At 38.4% G+C, this 16,281-nt stretch overlaps 1 protein-coding gene across 3 annotated transcripts; it reads right to left on the bottom strand.

Moving 5' to 3' along the window:
• Positions 1 to 1,790: 1,790 nt before the first annotated feature.
• Positions 1,791 to 13,587, bottom strand: LOC308696039 (uncharacterized protein). 3 transcript variants are annotated; one of them, XM_081374383.1, is made up of 10 exons: positions 13,495 to 13,587; positions 12,678 to 12,793; positions 11,826 to 11,891; positions 11,634 to 11,714; positions 10,301 to 10,354; positions 9,469 to 9,534; positions 9,277 to 9,357; positions 6,965 to 7,018; positions 5,554 to 5,652; positions 1,791 to 2,143 (listed from the first exon to the last, which is right to left on the bottom strand). In XM_081374383.1, the coding sequence occupies exons 2-9, from the start codon at positions 12,711 to 12,713 to the stop codon at positions 5,638 to 5,640; spliced, it is 453 nt and encodes a 150-aa protein (XP_081230509.1). In that variant the 5' UTR covers positions 12,714 to 12,793; positions 13,495 to 13,587; the 3' UTR covers positions 1,791 to 2,143; positions 5,554 to 5,637. The 3 variants fall into 3 exon arrangements, with proteins under 3 accessions (XP_081230509.1, XP_081230510.1, XP_081230508.1); XM_081374384.1 differs by lacking the exon at positions 10,301 to 10,354; XM_081374382.1 differs by lacking the exons at positions 1,791 to 2,143; positions 5,554 to 5,652 and having other exon boundaries at positions 6,785 to 7,018; positions 13,495 to 13,575.
• Positions 13,588 to 16,281: the final 2,694 nt, after the last annotated feature.

Raw genomic sequence — 16,281 nt, forward strand, 5'->3', positions numbered from 1 at the left:
GCTTTAATTATGACTTCAATAATATCATCATAAACATTGAGTTTTTTCAGTTTTACCATGTAATACAATCATGACATACCATTTTAAGGGGAAAGTGACATCCACAAACTTAAAAACATGGTCAATAAAACTTGCACAACTGTGTGATCTTTCAGAAAGCATACAGTATCATTACTGTTTTGACATATTAAAATGACAAGCAGATGAACCATTCAAAACTTCGAAAAGATTGACAAAACAGCCCTTGGAAACAGGCACAATTTAAAGACGTCATTAAACAGGCTTTGAAATGTATAAAATGAACTCACTCAACATGCAATAAATGCTGCAACATGTAGAGAAACCGACTTACAAGGGACGGTTTACCTAAAGACAATTCTGTTATTTCCAGAAAATGTAAACAGAATTGTCAAGTTTCAAAGCAGAATTACAGAGATAACAGGAAAAGTATTCAACAAAGTTAGTTTGGGCTGTACATCAGCTCTAGAAGAGTATAGTGTCATTAGAATACAACTATCATTGTAAGTACAAAAGCTCTCATGTGTTTAGAGATTACTAAAGCATGTATTATTCTGTACAGAGAATGAGAGTGAGGCAGAAATTGAAAACCCACGGAAAGGATCCTCAGCGGTCTTACACTGCTGGCATTCAGTCAGTGTGGCCAGTTTTTCTTTGGTTATACACTCACCTAAAGGATTATTAGGAACACCTGTTCAATTTCTCATTAATGCAATTATCTAATCAACCAATCACATGGCAGCTGCTTCAATGCATTTAGGGGTGTGGTCCTGGTCAAGACAATCTCCTGAACTCCAAACTGAATGTCAGAATGGGAAAGAAAGGTGATTTAAGCAATTTTGAGCGTGGCATGGTTGTTGGTGCTAGACGGGCCGGTCTGAGTATTTCACAATCTGCTCAGTTACTGGGATTTTCACGCACAACCATTTCTAGGGTTTACAAAGAATGGTGTGAAAAGGGAAAAGCATCCAGTATGCGGCAGTCCCGTGGGCGAAAATGCCTTGTTGATGCTAGAGGTCAGAGGAGAATGGGCCGACTGATTCAAGCTGATAGAAGAGCAACTTTGACTGAAATAACCACTCGTTACAACCGAAGTATGCAGCAAAGCATTTGTGAAGCCAGAACACGCACAACCTTGAGGCGGATGGGCTACAACAGCAGAAGACCCCACCGGGTACCACTCATCTCCACTACAAATAGGAAAAAGAGGCTACAATTTGCACGAGCTCACCAAAATTGGACAGTTGAAGACTGGAAAAATGTTGCCTGGTCTGATGAGTCTTGATTTCTGTTGAGACATTCAGATGGTAGAGTCAGAATTTGGCGTAAACAGAATGAGAACATGGATCCATCATGCCTTGTTACCACTGTGCAGGCTGGTGGTGGTGGTGTAATGGTGTGGGGGGTGTTTTCTTGGCACACTTTAGGCCCCTTAGTGCCAATTGGGCATCGTTTAAATGCCACGGCCTACCTGAGCATTGTTTCTGACCATGTCCATCCCTTTATGACCACCATGTACCCATCCTCTGATGGCTACTTCCAGCAGGATAATGCACCATGTCACAAAGCTCGAATCATTTTAAATTGGTTTCTTGAACATGACAATGAGTTCACTGTACTAAAATGGCCCCCACAGTCACCAGATCTCAACCCAATAGAGCATCTTTGGGATGTGGTGGAACGGGAGCTTCGTGCCCTGGATGTGCATCCCACAAATCTCCATCAACTGCAAGATGCTATCCTATCAATATGGGCCAACATTTCTAAAGAATGCTTTCAGCACCTTGTTGAATCAATGCCACGTAGAATTAAGGCAGTTCTGAAGGCGAAAGGGGGTCAAACACAGTATTACTATGGTGTTCCTAATAATCCTTTAGGTGAGTGTATGTGCCTTAAAATGTTCAATTACAGTTGTAACTTCAGCATTTGACCAGCACACTTTTTGTCCTTTCCACAAGGTTTTCAATTCCTGCCTCATGTTCATTCTCTGTACAGAAGAATACATGCTTTAGTAAACTCTAACTATATGAGAGCTCATGTACTTACAATGGTAGTCATATTCAGATTTAAACCTCAGGTACCTTGAGGAACTTCAGTGGTTTCTCGATAGGCATCTTCTGAACACCTGTAGGAAATCAGTTATAGACAGATCAGAAACTCAGATGTAACTCAAACCTGCATCTAGAACTTAAAACTGGTTATACATCTGATCTCTAAAAATTACATTTCAAATGACATTCAAAACATTATTCTGGAGATGGAATGTTGTGTTAAACATCTCCTTTTCAAAGTTTTTGACCAACATGAACATGATAAACTTATTGGTTTGGTACTGATTCCATTCATTTTGTTCTAGAAAAATTGTTATTTATAATAATATCTGATTATTGATAACTGATTTTTACAATTAATGGCAAAAGGAATGTTTAGAAATGTAATTTGATATTATCTACTGGCACACTATAGTATGATATATATATACATACACTATGAACAATTCTAAACGCTTTTGTTTTTGCCCCCATTTTTCATGAGCTGAACTAAAAGTTCTAAGACTTTTTCTATGTACACAAAAGGCCTATTTCTCTCAAATATTGTTCACAAATCTGTCTAAATCTGTGTTAGTGAGCACTTCTCCTTTGCCGAGATAATCCATCCACCTCACAGGTGTGGCATATCAAGATACTGATTAGACAGCATGATGATTGCACAGGTGTGCCTTAGGCTGGCCACAATAAAAGGCCACTCTAAAATGTGCAGTTTTGTGTGGTCTCAGGGGGTCTGGAAACAAGTCATTATCTGGTGTGACCATCATTTGCCTCACGCAGTGCAACACATCTCCTTCGCATAGAGTTGATCAGGTTGTTGATTGTGGCCTGTGGAATGTTGGTCCACTCCTCTTCAATGGCTGTGTTGGATATTGGCAGGACCTGGAACACGCTGTCGTATACGCCGATTCAGAGCATCCCAAACATGCTCAATGGGTGACATGTCCGTTAGTATGCTGGCCCTGCAAGAACTGGGATGTTTTCAGCTTCCAGGAATTGTGTACAGATCTTTGCAGAATAGGGCCGTGCATTATCATGCTGCAACATGAGGTGATGGTTGTGGATGAATGGCACAACAATGGGCCTTAGGATCTCATCACGGTATCTCTGTGCATTCAAAGTGCCATCAATAAAATGCACCTGCGTTGGTTGTCTATAACATACGCCTGCACATACCATAACCCCACCATGGGCCACTCGATTCCCAACGTTGACATCAGCAAACCGCTCACCCACATGACGCCATACACGCTGTCTACCATCTGCCCTGTACAGTGAAAACCGGTATTCATCCGTGAAGAGAACACCTCTCCAAAGTGCCAGACGCCATCGAATGTGAGCATTTGCCCACGCAGGTCGTTTACAACGACCAACTGCAGGTCGAGACCCCGATGAGGACGATGAGCATGCAGATGAGCTTCCCTGAGACGGTTTTTGACAGTTTGTGCAGAAATTCTTTGGTTATGCAAACCGATTGTTGCAGCAGCTGTCCGGGTGGCTGGCCTCAACGGTGTTGGAGGTGAAGATGCTGGATATGGAAGTCCTGGGCTGGTGTGGTTACACACGGTCTGCGGTTGTGAGGCCGGTTGGATGTACTGCCAAATTCTCTGAAAAGCCTTTGGAGACGGCTATGGTAGAGAAATGAACATTCAATTCACGGGCAACAGCAGGTGGACATTCCTGCTGTCAGCATGCCAATTGCACGCTCCCTCAAAACTTGCAACATCTGTGGCATTGTGCTGTGTGATAAAACTGCACATTTTAGAGTGGCCTTTTATTGTGGACAGCCTAAGGCACACCTGTGCAATAATCATGCTGTCTAATCAGTATCTTGATATGCCACACCTGTGAGATGGATGGATTAACTCGGCAAAGGAGAAGTGCTCACTAACACAGATTTAGACAGATTTGTGAACAATATTTGAGAGAAACAGGCCTTTTGGGTACATAGAAAAAGTCTTAGAACTTAGATCTATAATTTTGTTCAGTGAATATAACTGGCTTAAAACCATTTTTCTTTGGTGAAAATACTAACGTAAAATTGCACTACAATATATATTGGTTTAAAATAATAATAAACATGTTCATAAACACAAACTTGTTATGCTGGGTACACACCAAAAGATAATCAGGCTGATTTTGGGCTGATTTCCCCCTTCTGAAAATCCTAGCTGTGTCCCGATTATCTTGATGGTTATAGATTATCTTATCAGATTTTCCCTTGGTGTGAGGTGTGTTAAGAGTGTCCGAACCTGATCGGAAGAACGTCAGAGCCGACCTGATCGCGAATCGCAAATATTCAACATGTGGAATATTTACGATCAGAAATCCTGAAATGTGGGGGGAAGCCCGAGGACAAACACGCGCATGCTCTGGAGATTATCACGTGAAAGGAAACCATATCCAATCAAAAAGCGAGATGAAGGAAGACGGAAGCATAAGAAACGCAGTCATGGCGCAGCACAAACTGAAATTGATGTGGACAGCAGAGATGGAGGATCAGCTTGTTGATTTGTGGCGCAAATGTTTACACAACGTGTTGTGTAAAACATTTCCAAACACTATCATCGCAATTGCTTCCTGCATATCGTCCGCCATGCTTATTCTGAGGTCTCTAGAGTGTTAACAGTCGAGACTCTGGTTGCATGGTCTTTAGGGTTGGGTATCTAGAACCGGTTCCAAAATGCCAAAAACCGGGGATTCGATAAGTCGCGCACACTTCGATTCCGCTTATCGATTCCTTACTTTGGTGATGCTCACATGCGCGAGGTGAATGTCAGTGAGCATTTGTTTACAGTTGTATTGATCTGCCAGGACCTGCCTGCCGCACATGCGCTGTACGTTATATTTACGATGGCGGAGCGCAGCAGACTTTCGAAAGTTTGGTTAAGCTTTTCAAAAAAAGATGAAAATACAGCGAATTGTATCACATGCAAGAAAGACAAACTAGAGCCGCATAATTCTGGATAAAATGAGAACCAGTTTTGTTTAAAATAGAGATCATGAATAAATACATCAGACAATTAATACGAGTCGAGTCTATAATTCCTTAAAGTGTTATATATATATATATATATATATATATATATATATATATATATATATATATATATATATATATATATATATATATATATCAGTATATTGTAAATTAAGATGCATTGTCACAGTTTTACTGGTAATAGCCTAAATGTAACAAGAATAAAAGGTAGAAAAAAGTATTTGCTCTCTTTTTTCTCTCCAATAAATATTGGAATCGAAACCAAGAATCGTTAAGAACCGGATTCGATAAGCAGAATCGGAATCGTTAAAATTTAAACGATACCCAACCCTAACGGTCTTTTCACATCATGGCACACCACACACTATATGAGCAAAACGGTTAAATCTAGGATTTTTTGTCCTCATGTTTGTGGTCCATCACATTTTGAAAATCTTATAAGATGTAAAATCTTTTGGTGTGTACCCATCATTAGTTGACACATACCAACATTACTGGAGACGCCTGCAGCTCCAGCAGGAACATCACCTTCAGAACCGCTTTCATCAGGATCACTGGCATCAGAGTCCGTCATACTGATCTCATCTTAAAGAAAAAGAGACATTTAAAACAAGAACATCTTCAGTTTAACCTGTATTGAGAAGTCATTTATGAAACATGACAAATGGCACCGTTTAATAATAATAATCATATTAATAACAACTATAATACTTCACTAAGATCACTATTATTAGAATTATCGCCTAGACAGTGATATACTAATACTGTCAATGAAAAATTAATATTTTATAATGAGTATATTATTTTACAATAAGAGGTTATAATACTTTCTTAATTTCTTCACTTAAGCTGTTATACTGGCAGAAACCTGCAGTTTAAGTGAAAACAGGTTTATAAACGCATCTTATTGAAAAATTGTATTACTACAAAAAATGTGGATATAATGCGAATGTGAAAATAGAGAGTAACTGGTGCTGGTTGCGTTCCCAAATGCATGTTAAACTTATGGCACATGCAGAGATGGAGTTCACTGCATTCATTCCCTGTGAAACGAGGCATGGAAAAAGCCAGATCATGAGCTGATCGAGCGAGCAAAGTGTGCTCTTCAGTTTGAAACACGCAGCACAACAGACTACAGACTTACTTTCTTATCGTCTTTTGCGATTTGATAAGGGCATTGAGCCATATTGTGCTTTTGATTTTAGTATGTTTGAGAGATGCTTTACCAAAGCAATTGCGCAAAACACAAAGACAATTTATGTTATTATGAGGCGTAAAAATATTTTCGGTTCTTTTGGTTCAAACTGTGGAGGGACAGATTAGACTGTGGTCAGTCACTAGAGTAAAGGTAATTAATGGTAACACTATGAATTTTACTCCTCCCAAAAATGCCAAATAATAAACAGGTGACAGCGTATTTTAGGCTATATGACACGTTATAGTGAGATATGACAGCGCTTCTGCAACACGCATCACTGCAGATGAGTAGCTGAGGATCTCTTCAGCATGCTGATGCACAAAATACAAACTAAAAATAAATTAAAGTAAGTCGCAGATGCTCAACACACAGTCATCTTCATTAAAAGTAGTGAGAATAAATGATTTTACCAGTGCTGATGCTACTCTCTCTCCTATTGATCTTAAAATTAGCTGATGATACAAAAAATGCTGCTCATAGCGGTAGCTTTCGATGACGTGAACACCGTTAAATCTGATATAGCGCGGGAATTGAAGATCGGATTTATGTCCGTTTTGTGAAGACACATTTATGTGGCCAAGTGTAAATGGAATTGTTTTGACAATGAAATGACCAGGTGTAAAACAGCCCCAAAGATGATGTGAAAAAGTTCTTTCTAGACTAGCATTTCCTAAAATGATGCAATGCTCTTTTTATTACCATCTCAACACAGTCTTGATCCTCCAATGATGATTGTTCCTTCTCAGGGCTCACCTGAAAGCAAGGCAAAGAAAGAAAAAATAAACATCTATTAGAGACAAAGGATTCAGAGATTCTCCAAATGAAGCAGCACAGATACTTGACTCCATTAACACTGACTGATCACTGTCATAAAACATAAAATTAAAACATTACATTATCAATGATATACTTGAGCAAAAGAAGGCTGATGACGCCAAACTAATTCAGGTATGATGGGACATTTCAAACCACTCAGTATTAATACTGATCAAATTAATGAGATGAATAGTGACTTAAGATTTAAAACACTGTGACATAAGTTGTAATCAAGTATAAAGTTAAAACCCTATAAATATATGGTCATAACCAATCAGGGATGCATGAAAATAAATGCTCATTGATGTTGTCGTTGTCAATCCGATAAGAAAATTAGGCCGCTATATTAACACTAATAAATAATGGATTTCTTCCTTCAGCTTCAGATGTGCGCTGTTCACCGTGATGGTTTTGAAATGTTTGAATCACAAATCTGTGAAATCAGCGCATTGTTACAGGGAGAGTTCGCTTGTGGAATTGTAAGTTGTAATATTTTTTATTTTTGTTATATATCTGATTTATCTCATATAGGATGCATTTGGCTGAGTTAATGAGTGCTACAGTAAACACTTCACTGTAGGCCACACCGGTGGTCAGCAAAACATTAATTATGATTGGGACTGTCATATATACATAACACTATAATGAGCAAACTATTGCATTAAAAACGTCGTGAATTCTTTGGGTTTAGTTGCTGTGTTTCAGCGTGTTGTCCTGGGAGGAGCGCATCCACAACAGGAGTTTCACTATGTAATAGTTGATTACTATTAATAATAGCTCAAGTTAATCTGTGCATGATTTTGTGCAAGTATAAGTTGTAATATTGTGTTTATTTTGTATAAATATCTAATTTATCATATATAGGTTGTGTTCCGTTGAGCTAAAACCATCTAACAAAGCCTCAGGTTTAGGGGTGTTCCTTCAGCTCTTTAGGCCATTTCATTTTAAGTTTAATGTTGTCTAATAACATTTTAATTTCATTTGATTTATTATTATTATTATTATTATTAAGGCAATAGATGTTTTGGTAAAACTTCACAATACATATGTTATTGCATTAACTAACATGAACTAACAGAGAAAAACTTTTGTTAATGTGAGTTAATAAAATATGTGAGTTCATGTTAGTTCACAGTGCATTAAATTAACAGATACAACACTGGATCCTAAAATGTCTTGGAAAATGTTGAGATTAACGTTAAGTAAGATAAACATTAAGTAAATCATGTAGAAGTATTGTTCATTCATTGTTAGTTCATGTTAACTAATACTAACAAGATGAAACCTTTTTATAAAGTATTGCCATTTTTTTATAAAGAAAGTTGGAAATATGAATGTAAAATTTATTTTAGAAGCTAAGAAACCTTACACTGGTTCAAACTAGGCCACTACTGTATATGTTTGATTTATGTTGAAGTGTTTGGGACATTGGCTTTAAAGTCGGCATGAAATGGAAGTTGAGATTGTCATTTTTTCCTTGTTGTGATGTATATCCGAGTGAAACTGCTTCTGAAATTAGAAAAAAATGTAGGGCGGGGCTTGATTTCGTCCTTCGGGAATTGATTGGATCGTTGGAGGTTGGGCGTTGCAAACAAAATGGAGGCAGATTTGAATGCCAGTTTACATTCAGTTGTGGAGGATTTCTCTCCACCGGACTCCCCCACCGTTACCCTCACATGAAGGATTTTTTTATTGAGGAGCCCAGCGACGAGAACAAGGACAAGCAGCTAAATTTTCAGGCAGGAATCAGACCATATTTATATGAGCCTCCCGCGAAACGAGACAAACACCGATAGCCGCACCCTCATGGGCTCTGGCCGCACCCTTTCGCCATGGCACATGACCAAAAGAGAAGAGAGGTCGTTTTCGAGGGGGGAGGGAAGGGTAATGTATTTGATTAAAGATTATAAGGGTACATGAATTTTGAAAAAATAATGAAGTGCACAGATAAATCATTTATAATAAACACTACAATATTACATATAAAAAGAAGATTTGTCAAATTTGATTTCATGCCGACTTTAAATGATGTGCGTTTCGTTTTTGTAATCAGGCTTTCAAAGTATATCAAATTTTGGATTTAGATTCATCGGCTAATATATCAGATATCGGCTTTCGAATATAAAGAATGATCAGTTATCGGCCCAAATGTTCATATCGCTGTATCCCTAATTTAATTTCCAAAAAAACAATACCTTCTGTACATCTCTGGCCTCTGACTGGGACGGGGACGGACTCTTCATTTCGAGAGTGGAGGGTTCAACCTCACTGAGAGTCTACAAAACATAACATTAGACATGAAACAGTGGTGTAAATGTGTGAACACTAGATCTCACAGATGTCTCTGCTTCGTTTGCTCGTTCTCTTCCAGCACAACTCTCACTTACCTTGTCTAGTCCCACAGTCAGAGCAGCACAATCACTGTCTGATGACCACTGGCTCTTATGGCTCATCTGAGAATATGAAATTAAGCGTTACATACAGAAACACTTCACCTAAGAGTTTAAAAAAAGCATTATAAATGGAATATATAAAGGATAATGTACAGTCAGTCAGTAATTAATACAAAATAAACTGACAGGATAATAAGGGTCCTGATACACAGCTACCTATCAATAAATATTTGCACATGAAATACTGATTTGAGATAATATACAAGATTACAAAATAGTTAAAGTTTTCAAATCAATATTTAAATGCTACCACAAGGTAATGTTCACGGCTTTTATGCATCACATTACATGTGTTTTCATTACAGTGTGTCAGGTTGTGTGTAGCTTTACACCAGTTTTATGAGGACACCGTTTTATGAGGACATCATAAGAACAGGTTCCTGATGTTTGACTTGACAGAAGAATCTCAGTGTGTTGTGTAAGTTTGACAGAATCCTGGTCTATGAGGACACAGTTTTATGAGGACATCATAAGAAAATGATCCTGATGTTTGACTTTGACTGAGTGTGTTGTGTAAGTTTGACAGAATACTGGTCTATGAGGACACTAGATTTACTGGGACACTGGTAACTAGATACATTTGGACGGCACTGAGTTCAAGTGTGTGTATGTATGAGAGTGATACGAGACATTGCGCCTGTGCTAGATGTACAGTAAGTGATCGTGACTCACTTCTTACACACACAATCATAATTCAGTGACTGATAACTGTGGCAAATAATCTGTTTCTGAGGAAACAGAGTTATTACATTAACTTATTGGATACCTTTAGAGTTGCTGTATCTTGTTCAGGTTTCATCTGATTCTTCAGAGTTATCATCTGAAAAAAAAAGTAGTAAAAATATATAAAAAAGACAAATAAATAATAATTTTAGTATCACTTATTGAAAGCCAAACAGAGGTTGCTATTTTTTACCAACTTCTTCAATGATTATATTTAATCTGACAAGCACAAATAGTTTTCGCTATTGGTATTAGCCACAATGAGCTGTGAATTATGGGTTATCAGTATCGATCCTAATATTCCATATGTGTGTCCCGGTAAATCTAGTGTCCTCATAGACCAGGATTCTGTCAAACTTACACAACACACTGAGATTCTCCAGTCAAGTCAAACATCAGAACATTGCTCTTATGATGTCCTCATAAAACGGTGTCCTCATAAAACAGGTGTAAGACACACACACACTTGACACACTGTAATGAACATGCATGTAATGTGATGCATTAAAGTCATGAACATTAACTTGTAGGGCTGCACAATGTATTGCTTTATCATTCATACCCATCTGTGGTAGTGACATTGCAGTACAGGCCTCTGTGAAGTCAGGCTATGTAAAGACTCTGCCGTGTTATTTTACAGTTGATTACTCAAGTTCTGTACCTAAATGCTGTTAGACTTACCTGGAATATATGAGGCATTGTTTATTTCACATCTTTGTTCATTTTTTTTATCTCTGCTTGCAATTTATTATTTTCTATGCAGATGCAAACCCCTACAAAATCACACCAATCATTCTAGAATGATTAATTATTTCCAAATAGAGCTATTCAAGACATCTGGTGAAATTGCTTTTCATATTGAAAAACTTTTGTTAATGTGAGTTAATAAAATATGTGAGTTCATGTTCGTTCACAGTGCATTAAATTAACAGATACAACACTGGATCCTAAAATGTCTTGGAAAATGTTGAGATTAACGTTAAGATAAACGTTAAGTAAATCCTGTAGAAGTATTGTTCATTCATTGTTAGTACATGTTAACTAATACTAACAAGATGAAACCTTTTTGTAAAGTGTTGTCATTTTTTTATAAAGAAAGTTGGAAATATGAATGTAAAATTCATTTTAAAAGTTAAGGAATCTTACATTAGGCCACTGTACTATTATGTTTGATTTATGTTGAAGTGTTTGGGACATTGGCTTTAAATGATGTGCGTTTCGTTTTTGTAATCAGGCTTTCAAAGTATATCAAATTTTGGATTTAGATTCATCGGCTAATATATCAGATATCGGCTTTCGAATATAAAGAATGATCAGTTATCGGCCCAAATGTTCATATCGCTGTATCCCTAATTTAATTTCCAAAAAAACAATACCTTCTGTACATCTCTGGCTTCTGACTGGGACGGGGACGGACTCTTCATTTCGAGAGTGGAGGGTTCAACCTCACTGAGAGTCTACAAAACATAACATTAGACATGAAACAGTGGTGTAAATGTGTGAACACTAGATCTCACAGATGTCTCTGCTTCGTTTGCTCGTTCTCTTCCAGCACAACTCTCACTTACCTCGTCTAGACCCACAGTCAGAGCAGCACAATCACTGTCTGATGACCACTGGCTCTTATGGCTCATCTGAGAATATGAAATTAAGCGTTACATACAGAAACACTTCACCTAAGAGTTTAAAAAAAGCATTATAAATGGAATATATAAAGGATAATGTACAGTCAGTCAGTAATTAATACAAAATAAACTGACAGGATAATAAGGGTCCTGATACACAGCTACCTATCAATAAATATTTGCACATGAAATACTGATTTGAGATAATATACAAGATTACAAAGTTAAAGTTTTCAAATCAATATTTCAATATTTAAATGCTACCACAAGGTAATGTTCACGGCTTTTATGCATCACATTACATGTGTTTTCATTACAGTGTGTCAGGTTGTGTGTAGCTTTACACCAGTTTTATGAGGACACCCTTTTATGAGGACATCATAAGAGCATGTTCCTGATGTTTGACTTGACAGAAGAATCTCAGTGTGTTGTGTAAGTTTGACAGAATCCTGGTCTATGAGGACACAGTTTTATGAGGACATCATAAGAGCATGTTCCTGATGTTTGACTTTGACTGAGTGTGTTGTGTAAGTTTGACAGAATACTGGTCTATGAGGACACTAGATTTACTGGGACACTGGTAACTAGATACATTTGGACGGCACTGAGTTCAAGTGTGTGTATGTATGAGAGTGATACGAGACATTGTGCCTGTGCTAGATGTACAGTAAGTGATCGTGACTCACTTCTTACACACACAATCATAATTCAGTGACTGATAACTGTGGCAAATAATCTGTTTCTGAGGAGCACTGGTCGCATGGCACTGCTTATGCATGGAAACCCTGAACTCACCTTTATAATGATTGCTGAATCTGCCCTGGAGCTCATCTGTGTCTGTAAACGGCATGCCCTCTTCCAGATCTTGATCTTCTCCTTCACTGACTCACTTCAGCCATCATCCCATGTGTCTGCGCGCATAGAAAAAGACTCTCACGACCATTGCATTTCATTTGACCTATTATTCAAAAAGCTTGTTTTAAATAAATTGATCAATTATGGTAAACAGCATTCAAGTTATTTTAATACTTTATTATATGATATTTAAGGAATATGTTAATTGATAATAACTATTCATTCATAGATTTCATTCACAATTAATATTATAGGCAATAATAGTGACAGTATTAATAAGACTGAATCAAACAGAGTTCTAATAATATTCAGAGTAGCCTATATTTTATTATAGTCAGGAGTAATAAGAGCACATATTTGTGTCTTAATGTGTTTAAAGCAAGCATAACTGTAGTAATATTAACAGTAGCATATCAGGATACTGTACTGGGTGAAATAGCCTCCCCTTCACATACTGAAACGTTAGTCATGCCAACGCGTTATTATGATGGCTAGACTATTTTATGAGATCAGAAAAGGTAGCAGTTACAAATATAGTGCAATCGAAAACGAGTTTAAAATGACAAGCATCGCTGATTCCCTCATGTCAGTCTGTAAACAGAATCACTAACTTATAGGTCCGCTAGCACGGTTAGCATCACGCGCTAGCTGCTTTCTAACTGTAAAACGAGCAGCGAAGAGCATACAGAACATGCACAAACAAGCCAACCGGACCCACGTGCTATTAGAGAAGCAATTAAACAACATTATAACTTACCTTTTGGATAACAGTTGCCTTCATCAGGTCCACAGATGTCTTCTCAGGTGCAGAGTTTGTCCAGTCCAAACAGGAAATGACGTGACGACGAATGACTACACCTCTGATTACGTTGTACTTATCATAATATAAACGGGATTTTATTTATTTATTTATCATATATTTAATGCACAATTAATAAATTACAGGCAAAAATACTTAAATAATTAGTATTTTGCATTAGTTGCTACACATTTTAAAGCTGATTGAAGCTCCGCCCACTGGCGCCATCTTGTTTTCGCGATCTCCCGCCTACCGGTACCGATCTGACCAATCACTAAAGCTGATTGAAGCTCCGCCCATTGGCGCCATCTTGTTTTCGCGATTTCCCGCCTAGCGGTATCGATCTGACCAATCACAGGCCCCAAATAATACACTTGTGTGAAAGATGCAAATTTTTGATGACACGGGTGTAATACCAGGACCTGGCTACAGGGGCGCACTCTCGAAATCAGGGATACACTGTGTATGGTAAAATTTCAGGGTTTTGTGGTATGTAAGGACATGGCGCCAAACTTTGAGAGGGAGCGTCTGGAACGTAGTAAATGACATCTACGCTGTCGGATTTATGAGGACATGGCCTCTGTCCTCATAAACCCAAATGTCCCCATAGTGCTGGTGCGTATTCAGGTCAAAAGTCCTCGTAAACCACAAAAACAAACACACACACACACACACACACACACACACACACACACAGACAGACAAGTACACACGTACACACGTACACACACACACACACACACACACACACACACACACAGACAAGTACACACGTACACACGTACACACACACACACACACACACACACACACACACACACACACACACACACACACAGACAAGTACACACGTACACACACACGCACACACACACACACACACACACACACACACACACACACACACACACACACACACACACACACACACACGTACACACACACACACACACACACACAGACAAGTACACACGTACACACGTACACACGTACGTACACACACACACACACACACACACACACACACACACACACACACACACACACACACACACACACACACAGACAAGTACACACACACACGCACGCACGCACGCACGCACGCACGCACGCACGCAAGGCGAATAGGACGCGCGTATAAAGCGAGCGTTTGAAGCGAAATAGACGTGCATTCAGAGCTATGACTTCACTATGACTCTACTAACCCCTGTTTGAGCAGTCACGGTGTATTGCATTTCACGCATCGCCCGTGACGCTTGCGTATGAAAGGGAGCGCGTCGAATTGCTCGCGTTGACTATGTAAAGGCCTCATTATACTTCTGCGTCGGACCTACGCCGGAGCCTATACGCCGTAGGCAACGTGTTGGTTTTAATTTATACTTCTGTGTCGTTGTCCGCGTTGACGCGCACCTAGGGAGCATGTGAAACCCCGAGGGAGGGGTTCTGGCAGACCAATCACCGCGCTTGTGTCCGCGTAGAATTGACGCGTTGTTACATTTTTGGAGAGGTGCACGTCAGGGTACGCCATAGGGTACGCGCGCTACACACAGCCTACGACGTAGCTACGGCGGCATTTCGACGCAGAAGTATAAAACAGGCTTAACGGCCCTAACAGTTACAAGGACATTTTACTTGGGAATGTAGTAACAAGAAGAAATGTTTAAATTATGAGCCATTTTCCCTTTTCTTTTGGCAGTTTGTAATGTAACTGATTGTTACTGCTGGTTGCCAAGGTAACATAGAGTCTTAGACCTAAGTTAGCCTGGGGGTAAGGTGTTTAATTTGTTTGGTCTAAATTAATTGAGTCTGTCTTTATTTTTGTGAAACAGTCTAACTTGCATTAGACTAGTCTATGAGCAAATTTTAGACTTGTCTAACACTATAGACCGGTCTAAAATAGCTTTGTGAAACCGGCCCCAGATCTCTATAATGGTAACTTCAAACCAAACATTTTCAATTAAACATCTCAATAACATCTTCTGTAGTTGTATGACAGTAATAAAGTCATACTGGTTAATAATAAGTGTAATAATGCGTAATGGCTGGAAGTCAGTTGTAGTTCTCGTGTTTCTCTATTTTCCGTCGTGTGATTATCTCACTGCAACACTGTCTCAATGTTACTTTTTACTCTTTGTAGTGTGGATTTTCCTGTTTGGTTGAAAGGGTTAACAGTGTAAGTTAAAAAGACACACCCACAAAATGTATTTTAACAGTAATAAACTGTAAGTTATAAAACAGGTATATTGGCAACACTGTTGCCAGTAGTTTACTGTAAAATTTTGTTTTTTGGGTCACCGTTGTGCTGAAGAGTAGAGCCTGTGCTAGGAGAAGATCTTCAAACATTGATGATTTGCTGCATGTTGCTTTATTTTACAGACAGTGACTGTGTAGTTGCTGGTCCAGCGGAAATCTTTTTATGTTCAATAATTTTTTAATGGTCTCAAATGAAATAAGTTCACAGTAATACTTTGCTCACATTATATGCATTATAAATTTGAGTTAATACAATTAAATGACAGTTGGTCAGTTTAAGGCAATCGGTTTCTGCAAGTGAAATTAGTCAACTCGAGTTTTAATTTAGTGCATTTTTACAGTAACATACTGTAGATTACAGTAAAGAACTGTACAATTAACAGTAAATTACTGGCAACAGTGTTACTAGTATTTTACTGTAAAAAAGCCTGGTAAGGTCTAACAGTGTAGGCTATTTAAAATATTACACACTCAAACCACAGTATTTTTTAT

This window comes from Scardinius erythrophthalmus (assembly GCF_964197995.2).
Source record: "Scardinius erythrophthalmus genome assembly, chromosome: 9".
In the NCBI taxonomy this organism is placed as follows: domain Eukaryota; kingdom Metazoa; phylum Chordata; class Actinopteri; order Cypriniformes; family Leuciscidae; genus Scardinius; species Scardinius erythrophthalmus.